General features: G+C 48.0%; 1 protein-coding gene across 5 annotated transcripts in view; it reads right to left on the bottom strand.

Annotated features, from left to right (window-relative positions):
* DPP6 (dipeptidyl peptidase like 6) overlaps positions 1-15,834 on the bottom strand; it is a 1,023,012-nt gene that overhangs the window by 538,398 nt on the left and 468,780 nt on the right. The window contains exon 1 of one of the 5 annotated variants that reach the window (XM_067747536.1): positions 6,944-7,346. The exons of the other annotated variants lie outside the window; for them this stretch is intronic. Coding sequence (XP_067603637.1) covers positions 6,944-7,000 — 57 coding nt within the window. The 5' untranslated portion in view covers positions 7,001-7,346. Of the gene's footprint in view, positions 1-6,943; positions 7,347-15,834 lie in introns of those variants that run through there. 5 annotated transcript variants of the gene reach the window in all.

The raw sequence follows: 15,834 nt of genomic DNA, 5'->3' as shown, positions 1-15,834 counted from the left end.
TGTCTCAGGCATTTAGCGAGGCCAGGTGGAATACAGCACATGTGCAGGTTTGATAAAAAGAGTCGGCTACATTGGTACTCTATAGGTACCAGAGGCGATTAAAGAGCCTATCGGGGGCACGACAGTAAAGAGGTCTGAAAAGTAAATGGCAGATGGGGGAGGAGGACAGAGAAGAAACTTCGTGGACTTAATCACTTTCCCTGGGCTATTTTTAAAAATCTTTTCCACCCCCTCACCCCCTCCTCTCTTTCATTTATTTCCCCACTTTGAGAAACACAGGGTACTAGGTCAGGAAGGACCTGGGAATGTCAGTCTCATGAAGAATTACAATAAACGGGAGTTAGGCCGAAATTCCACCCAGTCCCACGGTTATCTCCTCCCATGCTTTTAAGGCCACAAGGTTTCCAAACCCAAATTCGAAATAAAAACATTTTAGTACATTCCGGGTTTCCAAACGATGCCTGAAACAAGAATATACACCTTCCACTTGTCTGATATTTTAATTTTATTATTATTATTATTTTTTGCGGTACACGGGCCTCTCACTGTTGTGGCCTCTCCCGTTGCGGAGCACAGGCTCCGGACGCGCAGGCTCAGCGGCCATGGCTCACGGGCCCAGCCGCTCCGCGGCATGTGGGATCTTCCCGGACCGGGGCACGATCCCGCGTCCTCCGCATCGGCAGGCGGACTCTCAACCACTGCGCCACCAGGGAAGCCCTGTCTGATATTTTCAAACCACCCTTGATCTTTAAAAGCGTCTAGAGATTTGCTTCTTCCCCCAATTATATTCTTGTCCTCAATTTTCAGGACTCGATCATCAGACTCATTCTGTCTTCTCTTTCTCAGTGAGAGAGGGTGAAAGATGTCTACTGCAAAACCAAAAGCGAATCAGTTAATGCCGAACACAGGCACGGCTCATTTGCCTAAGAGATAATGAAGCCACGATTCCCAACGAGCCGGAAACGTGGTGACTGTTCTTTCCTGCAAGAGGTTAGCGTCTTGGCATTTTTCACAGGCCTGCCAGAGCTGAAGCTGTTTTGCTGAAGGTCAATGGAAAGCATTCTCCAACCCTCTAAGTCCCCCAGGTTTTCTCTGTGGAGCACTGTAAGGTCCGGCCGAAGCTTTCCGTGGCAACTCCAGGACGGAAGATGAAGGGCAGGACCAAGTTCAGTGGAATGTCAGTACAACACAATGAAATGTGCTCCATGCAGAGAGGAAGCATTTTTTCAGAAAGAAAAGTCAGCTGCTTTCCATTTGTTTTGAATCTGAGCTGTGGATACAGCCGGTCTGGGGTTGCTGGGGCTTTCGTTTAGTCCCTTAAGTGACCAGAACACTCCTAGAGCTCATCCATGAATCTGGTAAGGTTGCAGGCTACAAAATTAACGCACAGAGATCTGTTGCATTTCTGTACGCTGACAATGAAAGATCAGAAAAAGAAATTAAGGGAACGCTCCCATTTACCATCGCATCAAAGAGAATAAAATACCTTAGGAATAAACCTACCTAAGGAGGCAAAAGACCTGTACCCCAAAAACTATAAGACGCTGATGAAAGAAATCGAAGATGACACAAACAGATGGAGAGATGTATCACGTTCTTGGATTGGAAGAATCAATATTGTTAAGATAACTATACAACCCATGGCAATCTACAGATTCAGTGCAATCCCTATCAAGTTACCAATGGCATTTTTCACAGAACTAGAACAAAAAAACCTTATATTTGTATGCAAAACAAAAGACCCCGAATAGCCAAAGCAATCTTGAGAAAGAAAAACGGAGCTGGTGGAATCAGGCTCCCTGACTTCAAGACTACACTACAAACCTACAGTAATCCAAACAGTATGGTACTGGCACGAAAACAGAAATATAGATCAATGGAACAGGATAGAAAGCCCAGAAATTAACCTATGCACCTGTGGTCGATTAATCTACCACAAAGGAGGCCAGATTATACACTGGAGAAAAGACAGTCTCTTCAATAAGTGGTGCTGGAAAAACTGGACAGCTACATGTAAAAGAATGAAATTAGAACATTCTCTAACACTATTTACAAAAATAAACTCAAAGTGGATTAAAGACCTAAATGTAAGACCAGATATTATAAAGCTCAGAGAGAAACATAGGCAAGAACACTCTTTGACATAAATTGCAGCAATATCTTTTTGAGCTTCTTTTAATATAGCATGTAACTTGCATCCTAGAATACTGGGAACTACCTGTAGACACCAGAGCACACAGATTATGGCTTCAGGCTAGTGTCTGCCTCATTGCTATATTCTTCTCTCTGGTGATGAGACTAAACATCCCTCCTCTGAGAAAAGCACCACACCAGCCCGCCTTTCCTCTCCTCAGAGATGTCACACTGCTTTTGCCCTGGTCCCTCAGCTCCAGGAGCCACCCTGGCAAACCCAGGCACTAAGCTTTCGTTCTGAACCTGCTCTTGCTAGGATACCCAGGGCTTCTGAGTTCTCCCCCCAAATCCTTCACACATCAACCCATTTTGCAGCCAAAGTGCTTCTCTCTTTCTCCCTGCTCTGGAAGTTCACAAGTCCTAGAGGTATTTTGAGACAATCTTAAGAACCTGGCATCCCTATTCTTTGTCCAGTTCCTTCAAGTTCCCTTTTCATCCAGAGAGTCTTAGATAAGTCAGTTCATGGGCAGAACAGAATTTGATTTACACTAGTACAATGACTGCAGCCACTGCCACTTTTTGAGTCATAAAAGGACCACCTCTCTATACGTCATGTTTGCACTTCCTCATACTGAATCTTGTTTCTCTGGTTCTTCTTCTTCTTCCTCTTCCTCACCCTCCCCTTCCCCCTTTCCTCCTCCTTTCCCCTCTTCCCCTTTTCCTTCTTTTGGTAAGATTCCCTTACCATAGTTACATAAAAAATTTAACTCTCATGACTGTCCAAGCCAGATCCTCTGTTTCCGTATCTAATTTTACTACTGAAAGAAGCAACAGGATCTCGTGCAAAGAGTACTGGACAAGGAATGTCAGAAGTCATCACCTATGTACCCTTGGGAAGGCCTACCCTCTTTCAGAAGCCTCAGCTCCATGCATTTTCATGTTCACTTTAGAGCTGTTTGTAAAATTCTCTTCACGTTAGAAAACTCTTCTGTAATGGCATTATCATTATGAAGTTAATTATCAGATTAATAACTATCAGATAAATAATTTAACATATCAGTCAACACTAGGTCCTGAGGCCCATCATTTAATAGGAGAAGAGACACATTGGGGCTGTATATTAGGACTTGTGCAGATCAGAGAAAACTGAGAAGCAACAAAAGATAATCGTTACATCTAGTAGGACTATCAGACCCACTGGTTTTCAGATTGAGGGAAGTTACAGAGGTGACTGAACTTAACATACAGCAAAAGATACAAGTTAGCCCACAGAACACAGAATATTTCTATATGAAAAGAGACTTTCTTGAAGACCTTTAAAGAAAAGGCATATTCTCATTTATTTGTGAGACTCCTGAGCGAAAGAGGGTAGAACAGATCACGTGATGCACTTTTCCAACTCTGTGATGCATGAGGCCTGCCTCTGTGTGTGTGTGTGTGTGTGTGTGTGTGTGTGTGTGTGTGTACATATCCACATACACACAGATACAGAATCTGCCACTCATCCCTGTTCAATATTTGAGAAACAATGTGCCATGGCTGACTGGAAACATGGAGAATGAAGCCTTCTTTCTCCTCTGCCTCTTAACAGCATCGCTGACGACCACTTTTCAATTTTAAGTCATTTGAAATGAGTACAGTATAGTTTAAAATACATGTGTTTTTACTTATTTTTAAGGGGAAAAAATCCCTCAATTTGGTTCTCTAAGGAAGGATCTAGTCTGTTTGCAAGAACACACTAAATTTAAACCGAATTGGCCTCAGCTTTTTCTACTTCACCTCCGAGGCTGACCTCTGGGCACATGGTGCAGCGGGGTGCAGGCCAGGGCGGATTCTGTTCTCACCGACAAGCCTCTGTAACATCTGATTGGCTTCAGAGCCAAAGGACGGATTTAATTCCTTCAGCTTAAAAAATATATTGTTTCCAAACCTCTCTGGGCTTTCATACTTCATTTAAAAATAATTTTTATCATCTCCAAAGAGAAGGAGAAACAGTCTTCTAGAAGTCTATTCTCCACTTTATTCCAACATGTTCATACAGTACCCTTAAGAAAAACAACTCTTTCCACATATTCATCTATTCTCAGTACATTTTTAGAAAACAAGTTGGAAAAACTTGGCAATCTCTAATTAATAGGTAAAGTCAATAGGTTTTATGTCATTTCCTAGACTTTTTTCATTAATCTGCAGTAATCCTCGGCATACAAAAGTTATTTCCAGCTGCCACCCACGTGCCTTGGTTCCCAACTACCAAGGCAGATGAGAAACTGCACCGTGCCTGTGTTAGCCTGCTAAGAACTAAGTGGTCGTCTACTGCAACACCACCAAAATTTTTAAGACTGTTGGAAATACGTATCATGCTACAGTAAATCCAAGTCCTCGGTAATGCTAAGGGTTTCAACCAAGACATGAGGCTTGGTGATTTGAAGGCAGCCACGAAGCTGGTTAGTACAAGCAAATGATCCCCAACCTAACAACCAAACCAAGCCACAAACCAGCATCTATCTCTTTCTCCTACAAAAACGTGGAGCAGATTCCTCCCAGCCTGGATAAGGGGCCATCCCCTGCGTTAATAACAAGGAAAAAACTGATACGAAGAATTAAAAGATTCATTAAGAGCTTTGTAGCCTGAGCACATAAATAGTTTAAATATCTTTTGAAAACTGACAATGGAAGAAGATAGTCTTCATGAACTAAATATTCCATTTCCCTCTTTGTGTTCAGAGCAGTTACAATTTTAGCCAATGTCCCCTAAAGGTATATTTATGTTCGATGTGAGACCTCTGCCCTCCAGCCCAGTTTGCTTCTCCTCCTCTAGCCCTGCTGTCGACCTTCTCTTTATTGGACTGTGGGCTGCTCTGTGCATTCCTCAGGGTCAAGATGATGTCACTCTGAGAAGAGAGGAGAGGGCCCTCCCAAGTGCCTGGGAGGGGACTGCTTCTTCTGGACGCCCTACCTGCTACCCGAATCCACAGCCACCTCTGGTTCTCAGGTTATGCCAGCTGAAGTCTTCCATGATTCCAGCACGTTCAAGTATAAGGGATTAACCATGATCAAAAAGTATAAAATCAAACAAGAGCTTACACCTCCTCCAAAACCCACACCCTAGTTAGCTATTTCCCGTATGCTGGCATGTGAGGGTATCAGGCAAGATGAGAGCAAAACTGAACAGAAGCCATGGACCTTCTTCTACATAACATAGCCTGGGCTTCTGAGTGCCCGCACTTGGGTTTAGACCTATGAACAGCAAAGTCGTCTCTCCATAATTATTGTCCCATGGTCCGAGATGCTACCTAAGCCCTTGCTGGAGCCTGTAAGCCCAGGGCATGTTTATTTTATAGCTAGTGAGGAGGAGATCTGTAATAAAAGGAAGCCCAGTCAGTCACAGATGTTAATTCAGGGTGGACCTATTTCTTTATTGAACAAATATCCTGGAAGAGAAGGGCCTGGCTTGCCTCTTGCGAACCTCTGCGTTCATGCTACACCGAGCGTTAACCCTCATACAAGCTCGCCCACTGCATACAAGAATTCCTAGATTTCCATATTTACAAAATCTCCTTCCCGGAAGAAATCAAACTGTACTTAAGTTCTTTAGATGATGAGGATGATGATGCAACTAATAAGATGGTCTCATTTTTAATGGAAAAATGGGATTTGAGGAAATGACCACAAGTACGCAGCTTGCAGTAAATACAGATCCGAAGTTGTCTTCACAAGGTCTCTGAAGAGTTGATGACGGGCTGGTCGCAGTGTCCCCAAAGAGGCTCTTTGCCTTCCTGAGCTTTAGACGGATCCCCTTTCTTCGCCCCAATCCTAGCAAGTGAAAGCTAACACCCCTAAAATAAACAGGGAAAATCAGCTCCGCTGTTGGTTTACCAAGCCTGAGCGAGCTGCTTTGATAATCTACTGGTGTCTCCCAGGATCTGTTTTAACGATCTGCCAGAGGAGAACTAAGCAGTGATTAAAAGATAAGAACCTTCAAGATCTTTTGAGAAGGGAATTACAATATAACAGATTGCTGGTTCCCCTTTACTTCCTGAGCCTCTGCAGATGCTGGGCCTCTTCAGGGCAGGGTGAGCCGTGGTGGTCCGCTGCTAGATGGGGACACCAATGCAGTCCTGAACACCTGTGTCAGCCCTTTAAGACCCGCTACTTCTCAGCTGAGGCCCCTCTTGATCCTAACTGTGCCTCCGCTGGCTTTTCTGGCTGGGAGAGTCTGAATTCTCTAAATGCCAGGATGAACAGCAGAGATTTGTTAGTACCTTCAGAGATACTGGGGAAAAAGCAGGAAAAAGAGACACAGGTATCCAGAAAGAGTCCTTTAAACAGAGCTCATATGTCTTCTTTTGACTTGTGTTAGAACCAAAGCAAAGTCCTGCTGGAGAGTCAGAATAAGCTGAATTATCTGGGGGGAGGGGGGTTGGCACTAGCCACTTCCTCCATCACCCCCTCCCCACCCCCAGATTACAAAGTATTATAGTTGGCAACCTTCACAACTGACATGCTAAATTTGGCAACTCTGAGAGTGGCCTTTGTCCTCAGGTCCCTACACATCAAGTTTACCTCTCCAGATGTCCCCTGGGCGCATGCATTATTGATGGACCAGGGATCGCTCAAAAACAGAAGCGGGGGAGAGGAGAGAGGCAGCCCCCAGCGCACACGCTCGGCACTTTATCTCAGGGGCCAGCTCCGTGGCTCAGGGGGCTACAGTGGTGCAAATACAAAATCATTCAAGAGGCACAATCCCCCCCGACTCCCTCACACGCACACGCACACCGAGACGCGGGCACACTCCGGAAAGCAGCATTACCTGCTCCTGCTGTTGCATGGATTTCCCCGAAGCATTTGGCTCCTTGGCTGTAGTCATGATTTCCTGTTCAGGGTGCACACAGGCACAGGGGCAGATGCGATCTGCCCGGGAGTTTGGGGCCACCGGAGTCCACTGGGCGGGAGGACCGGGATTTAGTCCATGCTTCCCCAATCACACGGCTACTGGGGCAGGGTGGGGGAGGACCAGTGAGCTGAGCAGCCTAGTTTTCTTTTTAAATGCAAAGAGCGGAGAGCGGCTCCGAAAGGGGAGATGCTGCGGCTTAGCGGGGCTTCTCCTGTTAGCAACAGCCTCTGCAATCGCCACAGAAACAACGACAACTGCTTAGCAACCGGCAAGTGGCGGCGCGGTGCAGGAAGGGGACCCGAGTGATGCGCGCCGCTCCCACCCGCCTCCCGTGGCGCACGGCGCATGCTCGGGCCGTGGCCGCGGGGAGGGGAGGGGGCTGGGCAGGGGGCCCCGGCGGGAAGGGGGTGCCGGCGGGGGGAGGGGACCCCGGCGCGGCGCGGCCACAGGTCCGGGAGCTTGTCGCCAACCTGCCCAGGTGGCCGGAGCTGCCAGCGCTGCCGGCAGGTCCCACCGGGGCGGGGCCACGAAGGGGCCACACGCGAGGTGCCTTGTTTTTCCCTCTGCCAAGCGCAGGGCCTTGGGGGAGGAAGGTGGCCTGTGGGCACCGGAGAATGGCTTCGTTTCTGTTTGCCCGGTGTGTGTGTGTGTGTTTTTTTTTTCTCCTGGATCGCTAGCTATGGAAATCTTGGCCTTTATTTTCCTTAAAATTCAGAAAACTTATTATGTTCCATCTTTTAACTCAAAGAATCCTCTGTTTCTCTGTGAAAATCAACCAGGACCTCAAGGGTGTCTGTTGCTTAAAAGAAGCAAAGAAAGAAAGAAGCCCATGGGGTGACCTTACAGGAACGCAAGGGCTCCCCGCCGAGTCCTGAGCTCAAGGAGAAAGCCGGGGCAGAGGCGGCCATCCTGCTCTCCCGGCCTGATGTCCTTGAGCTTGGCGCTGACCCTGGGCGGCCTGAGCCGCTGGTGGAGGACAAACGCGCTGGGGGACTCTGGGCTTGATGAGCTAATAGCTTGCAGGTGGGGATACCTGGGCCTTCCAGAAACTGCAGCCAGCTCGTGCCCGGGGGTCTTCTGCTGGCCCTGTGTGTGACGTGGCCTCTGTTAGTACTTGTCTCTCCCCTCCCTGCCTTAAGCCTCTGCCTCCACCAAAGGGCCTCTGGGAGGCCCGGGGGAGCGTAGCCCTCACCCCACCCAGCCCTGACAAGCGCTCTCAGCAAGGAAGTCCTGCCCGAGCCGCTGGTCTGTCTTGCCTTCGCCCCTGCGAAGCCAGTGCAGTTCCCTGTAGAGAGAAGGCGAGGTAGGTCTGTATCCAGTTGAAGGGTGTTTCATAGAAGACTTCCCTTTGTCCTGCCCCTTCCCTGGCCCAGTCGTTGGACAAGAACAGACACACGCCGGCAAGATCCATGGCACTGTGTCCTTCCCTCGAGTTGACAGCTGAGTCCAGATAGCGCAGAGTTGCCTGCCCCTTCCACGACGCCTGGGCACAGATACCGGAAGGTCAGGATGGGCAGCTGGAGCTCGCCTGGTTTGGCCGAGCGTACGAAAAGGAAAACCCCGTGTAAGAGCCTTGTCCCACAGTCAGGCTTTGCTTTTGTTGTGTTTGCCTTTGACTTAGACGTCCCTGTGGGACGGGGAGTTTCCGGGATGGGAACAGCAGTGGCGTGGATCCCTGTGTTTGTGGCTTGATCCCAGGGTGTCTGGAACATAGGTTATCACCAGTGTGGGCTGGAGGGAGTGTGCCAGGCCACACAAGCCCTCAGGGGAGTCGTTGCCCAGTTACGGGTTTCTAAGGAGGGAAAGCTGGGGTCACTGCGGTGTGAGGTCCCCAAGCGAACCTGACATCGAGGCCCCAGCAGCAAAGACTCAGAAAGGGGACCTGGACAGTGAGGTGAGCAGCTACCCTCCCCTCGCACACCTGGACCACAGCAGCCCCGGGGGGGGACCTCGGTGACGGGTGAGACCAGCAGCCCTTGTGGCAAAATGGTTCATCGCTGAGCATCTCAGAACTGGTCTGTCCTCCAGAGTTGCCTCTTAAATCAAAACCCCTGGGGTGGGTCAAATCTTAAACCACCACCTGTTAACATCTCCAAAAGCATCCACCGCTAACTTGTGGGGGCCATGAACGCCACCCGGGACCGATATCCAAGGACAGGGACACCAACGGGGGGCAGGGAGAAGCAAAAGGAGCCAGGACCTGCCTCCTCTTCACCGTTTCCAGAGCCCTGGGTCTAACCCACTCGGTGGTACCCCAGGGTGCTCAGCTGTGTCTGGTGGGGACTGACATGAAACCCTTCGGGCACTTCTATTTTATTTCTCAATAACGACCTTAAAAGTTATTTTACATCTAAAGTGAATATGGATGTGATGCAAAGTTCACGCACATTTGTAAGATTATACCTGATACTTCAACGAAGTCTCCTGCTGGCATCAGATCACCTGGGCACTTGCCCTACCAGCCCCTCCCCCACCCACCCCCACCCCTCCTTCAGCTACTCTCCCTTCAAGAGCCACTGGGTGGTGCAGCTCGCAAATGGCTGGTGGATGGACAGGACAGGTGGTACCACTCGGAACCTTTCCATGGGCTTTTCTGGCACCAGGTGTCCAGAGGCCAACTTTTCTGCCTACTTGACCTTGACTGCTTTTCAAAGAGAAAGGGCAGGACTTCCTAATAAGCCACAGACAACACAGATGAACTTGAAGGACCTTCTGCTGAGTGACGTGTGCCAGTAACAGCAGGACAAATACTGCAAGATACCACTTATACAGAGGAATCTAAAATCGTCAGACTTATAGAAGCAGAGAGTAGAATGGTTCTGCCAGGGGCTGGGGGGCGAGGGAAGCAGGGAGGGGCTATTCAACGTGGATAAACTTTCCATTCTGCCAGATGACAAAGTTCTAGAGCTGCTGTAAACATCACAACTCTAGTGAACAATGCTGCATTGTACACTTAAAAACCTGTTACCTGAAATAAGTCACAGAAAAACAAATACCGTATCATTTCAGTCAAGTGCAGAGGAGAGCAAACAATCAAAAATAAATCAACAAAACAAAAACAAAAACATAGATGCCGAGAACAGAGTAGTGGTTACCAGAGGGGAAGGGGGAGGGGCAAAATGGATGGGAGCTAAATTTCTGGTGGTGAGCACACTGCAGGGGACACAGAAGTCGAAATACGTTGTACACATGAAACATATCGTGTTATACACCCGTGTTACCTCAATAAAAAATAAATCTATTGGGATTAACAGATACACACTACTATATATAAAATAGATAAACGACAAGGACCTACTGTATAACACAGGAGGGATTATAGATCCCTGTATAACACAGGGATCTATACTCAATCTTTTGTAATAACCTACAAGGGAAAAGAATCTGAAAAAAAAATATGTATGTATAATTGAATCACTGCTGTACACTTGAAACTAACACATTGTAAATCAACTATACTCCCACTAAAACAACAACAACGACACAAATAAATCTAAAAAACAATCTGTTAAGAGGGTAGATCCTTAAGAGAGAGAAAGGCTGCCTTTTGTCCATGTTCTAAAATTAATCAGTATCCCTCTAGAAGGAAGACACCCCGCCCAAGTTTATCCTTTCAGCTGAAGTGTGTCCTGCAACCTTCTCTCCAAGCCTCAGTGAACGTTCAGTTGATAGCATCCCTCCTTAGCAAAGGGAGAAAGTCAACGCTTAGCTACTTCATAATAATGACAGTAACAGTGGCTGCCTGGTACTGCCCTGGGCTATGCACCCAAGCCCAGCATCTCTGTGAGGCAGGCCCTGCGATTCCCCCAGTTTACAAAAGAAAATTGACATTTAGAGAATTTATGAAACCCATGGTTACCCAACAAGTAAGTGCCCAACCTAAACCTGGGCGTGCAGGCCAGGGGCCACCATACCACACTGCCCTGAAACGCGTGCAGAGTAGAATACTGAAAATACTGAGCTCGTCCGTGCCAGGAAGGACGCTGAGCATTTGACACCTATAATCTTAATTGCTCCTTAAAAATCTCTTAGCTACCCGGGGCATTAGCTCGCTAGGGCCGCCACAACAAAGTACCACTAGAAGGCCAAGGTCAAAGTGTTGGCCTCTCTCTCTGGTCTGCAGATGGCGGTCCCTCTGTGTGTGTGTCTGTCCTGATGTTCTCTTCTCTTCACAAGGACACCAGTCCTATGGGATTAGGGGCCACCCAGTGGTCTCATTTTACCTTAATCACCTTTTAAAAGATCCTGTCTCCAAATACAGTCACGTTCTGAGGTCCTGGGGGTTAGGACTTCAAGTTATAAAGGTGGGGGGGGACACAATTCATCCCCTAACACCTATTGTTACCCCATTTCACTGATGAGGAAGCTGAGGCTTGAAGCAATTAAGCAGCTCTTCCAGAGTCACACGGTCAGTAGTAAATGGCAGAGTTACTCAAAACAAGAGTAAGGCTCCCAAACATCGCAGCATCTTCAAAGCGGCAGGCAGCTAAGGTGGTCTCACGAAGGCCTCACTCTGGGCGAGCCCCTCGTGTGGCTCTAGGGAGGATCTGGAGAGCAGTATGGACCTAGCCCTTCCCAGGTGAGTGTTCCCTGTACCAAGGGGGCAGAGAGAAGCCGCGCAAGTGGGGCGTCTTCATTCTGCAGCTGGGCACCTTCCCGGAGCACCGAGCAGGGGCTACCCTGACGCCTGCTTCTCAGCCCCGCCAGCTCTTCACTGCACTTGCTGGACACAGGCAGCTGAGCCTGGCAGAGCGTGGCAGCCTGCCTGCCAAGGAGGCTGCCACCAACTGCTCACCCTGCCGTGTATCCACCTCCCATTCCCACTGGCCCCACTGCCCGGTGCTTCGAGAAACATCTCAGAGCCCGCAGTCAGCCTCCCTGCGTGGACCCAGAGCACAGCAGTCCTCAGCAGGTGCACCTGGACGGAGGCTTGTTCGCGGGAGCGTGATTCAGCCTTCAGCCTTCTCTCCCGCCCAGGTGTGTCCAAGATGGGCGGCTGGCACAGGCTCGGCTAGTTAGGTTTGCTTGTGGATGTGCAAGCCTGGGTCCCGCTGCAGCTCCAGGCCATTTCTCACTCCTCTGATTTCCGTTCACCCTGCCCAGAGTAACCAATCAGCTAAAACAGCTTTGCTTCACGACTCGCTCCATCAGCAGGTCTTTATGAAGCACCTACTATGTGCAGATAGCAAAACTGCCAAGAGACAGACACGCTGGCTGCCTCGCTGCTGTGAGGCAGGGATGAAAATGTCCTTAGAGTAGGATCCCTGAAGATTTAAAATTTTTTTTTAGCATTAACCATCTGCAAGAGAAGCCACTTCTAACTTAGAGTTCCCTGAAAATAAAAGCGAATATGGGCAGAAAGGTAAGATTCCCTGGAGAGTTCAGCCAGGATCTGAAGAAGCAAACTTAGAAAAACAGCTTATATAGATACATACTGAAAATAACCAAGGGGGAGGAAAAGTGGGTAAGTTTCCTGAAGACTGAGTTTCTCTAGAGAAACAGAACCAATAGGATGTGTGCGTGCGTGCGTGCATGCGTGCGTGTGTGTGTGTGTGGAGCGAGAGAGAGATCGAGTATTTTAAGGAATTTAAGGAATTAGCTCATTTGACTGCAGGGGCTGGCAAATCTGACAGCTGCAGGGCAGGGCCACGTAGGCTAGAAGGCTGGAAACCCAGGAAAAAGGCCGTCTGGAGGCAGAATTCCCTCTTCCTCCAAGGAGGCTGGTCTTTTTTCTCTTAAAGCCTTCAACTGATTGGACAAAGCCCACCCATATTGTGGAGGGTACTCTGTTTCACTCAGGAGTCTACTGATTTAAATGTTAATCACATTAAAAAACCCCAATCCTCCACAGCAAATTCTGGTTTGACCAAAAGCCGGGTACCATGGCCTAGCCACACTGACACATAAACTCAACTACGACAGGCTATGAGCGGAAGCGACTGGTAAAGCACCTCACAGGGTGAATATTCTTAATTTACTATTCTTCTCCTCCCCCTTTTTCCCATCTATCTTCCTGGGATGCTAGCTGCAATCTTTATTTATTTATTTTTTTTGCGGTACGAGGGCCTCTCACTGTTGTGGCCTCTCCCGTTGCGGAGCACAGGCTCCGGACGCGCAGGCTCAGCGGCCATGGCTCACGGGCCTAGCCGCTCCGCGGCACGTGGGATCCTCCCGGACCGGGGCGTGAACCCGTGTCCCCTGCATCGGCAGGCGGACTCTCAACCACTGCTCCACCAGGGAAGCCCTCCCATCACACTTTTTATGTCCCACGCTTGTGTGAAGTCTTGTTCCATCACAGCTCCACCGTCCACTTCCCTTCCTGGCTTCCTAGCCCCATTGTGGGTTTCTCCAGGGCAAGGCCAAGGTAAAAGGAAGAGCTGCATATCAGTTAAAGGAATGAGCTTCAACGTCAGAATCATTTCTTATTTGCAAACCCCAGGTCTGCTCACTTGCTGTCTGGGTACAAGCCACTGAGTCCAGGTTTCAGCTGTTTAATGCACACAACAGTGGGCGGCTTATAGAGTTTGGTCAGAACTAAATTAGGTCAACTCTGTAAACCAGTGGACACAGAGGAGGGGCTAAATCAGCAGCTCTTCTCATTGCTGGACTGAGGTCACCTTAAGGACATGTCTTCTTCTTTGTATCCTCAGTGCTTAGCACACAGGAAACAACAGAAAAGTGGGTGTGTTAGGGAGAGAACTTTGGGAAAACTTGAGTGTCACCTGCACTGAAATTCAGAGGACAAGAGTGTTTCTTCACATGAGCACCAGGAGAGGTCAGAACCAGATCATTCATTTTAGGCAACTCGTCATCAGCAAAGACATTCAGACAATCACAACCCAGAGTTCCTGTTTGAGCCTCATGGGTAGTACGGCCACGGTTCACAGATCACTAAGAGACGGAAACGTGGATGTAGACCACCCTGGGAGGATGGAACCGCAGGCACAGGAGGAAATGTCAGGTGGAATGGCTGTAAAAGTGACGAGGTTGGAAGAAGAGGCTTCCCGAGAACTTGGGGCTCCATTCTGCCCTACCCCTGTTTCAGCATCCAGCCAGGGCACTTGTCCTCCCCGCACCCCCCGACGAGAGCCACATGTCATTGAAACGAAGGGCTCCCCGGCTTAAAACACAGGATCCACTGAGTCCCTCACTACAGATGACCACCTTTCAAGAAGAAAGAATGAAAAGGGAAGAACAATGACCACCTAACAGAAAACAATGTCTTACATTTTAGAAATCAACGATGAAATACACGAGGAAGATATATTTCCTCGATTCATCAGACAAGCTTAAAAGGTTCTATGTGCCTTATTACGTCTTTTTTAAGAGTCTCTTTTGCTGAAGATTAGAACTAAGCAGAAGTCCTTAAGAATGAGAGCCCAGCCTATCGAATAAGAATAAGATTATCTGCCATCGAGTATCGACTGGGAGGCAGACTCTCCGCCAGCCCCCAGGAAACAGAAAAGATAACTACTTGTTGGGCAACACAGAAACAACTTCATGAAGACGACTGCCCTCCTAAGAAAATGAAAAACAAGATTTATATTGTGAAATTTATTCTGTCACTTATTGTGTCAACCAGCAATGAAGGAGAGGAAGTAGAATAAAAGAGAAAATATAAGCGGATGTGGCTCTTAGTCAGGGTATTATTTTGTGAAACTTGTGAAATGGGGTCACCTGTGAAATATTAGAAAGCCACTGTTCTAAGATCTATAGGAGATCTGTGCCTGTCCATGGGCCCATGATTCCCTTTTATTCCAAGTCTTTCTCTCCCTTTCTGAGAATGCTCTGACCCCGTAGCTTCTCCAGGAAGCCTTCAGAAACTGACACCAGAGCCAGATCCTCAAGCAGCCTCAGGCTCCAACACAAGTAATTTCCCCTTTTCAACACGTCCGTTTACAAAACATGCCACTATCCCAAAAGGGTCTGCATGCGATGGAGAAAAAGCACGCCCGAATCAATGAATTATGTCTCTTACAAAGATGCTCAGATGAATACTGAATAGGAAGATCGCCCTTGTGATGAACATATTACACCAGGAAATTAGCTGAGTTTGAGCCACATCTCATACAGGATGCAAGATTGAAACCTACATGATTGACGATTTCTCAAAGCCCATCCCCAGTAGCATGACAGGCAGCAAAGAGTACAGTGCATGTGGTAAAATTCACAGGGACCAGAAAGGCTCCAATTTGAAAGGATTTTCCTCATCGAGACTTCAGAATCACAATTATGTTTTTATCCTTTGTGGCTGCTATCGTTCATAAACTTATTGATAACAGATACAGTTGACAGACGTTAAGACACCCCATATCTCTACATTAACCAAGTATTGAGATCCTGTCAGTGGACCAAGCTAACAGACCTACCCCACCAGAAGCACTAACTTGAAGAAACTCGGGAAAATCATTTCTAGATTCCGGCTACCTTCTTCCCTGACTCTTTGCAGCAGCTTTCAGAAACCCACCTCTTCCTTCAGATGAAGCATGGTCTTCTGATGGGTACAGGTTTTTGCTATACCTCTAAAAAGGAATGGAGTCAAGTATTACTCACTGATACTGGAGCATTAAGGAAGGAATATGTTTTCCTTCTCTTGAGGGTTTATTATGTTCTAATAGAAAATACCTATATGTCCATCATTAGGTTCATTCTGGATGGAAATCCCCCTCCGAGTATCCCTCTTAGGACGAGACAAGAATACCACGTCGTGTAGGACGAGACAAGAATACCATGTCGTGGGTGATAGGACCAGGGTCTGTGGCCTGACCCAAGGACAGCCAATCTATAGCCATATAACACATGTGAAG

This window comes from Pseudorca crassidens, chromosome 8 (assembly GCF_039906515.1).
Source record: "Pseudorca crassidens isolate mPseCra1 chromosome 8, mPseCra1.hap1, whole genome shotgun sequence".
NCBI classification, from domain to species: Eukaryota; Metazoa; Chordata; class Mammalia; order Artiodactyla; family Delphinidae; genus Pseudorca; species Pseudorca crassidens.
This window is presented reverse-complemented; position numbering and strand designations above follow the sequence as displayed.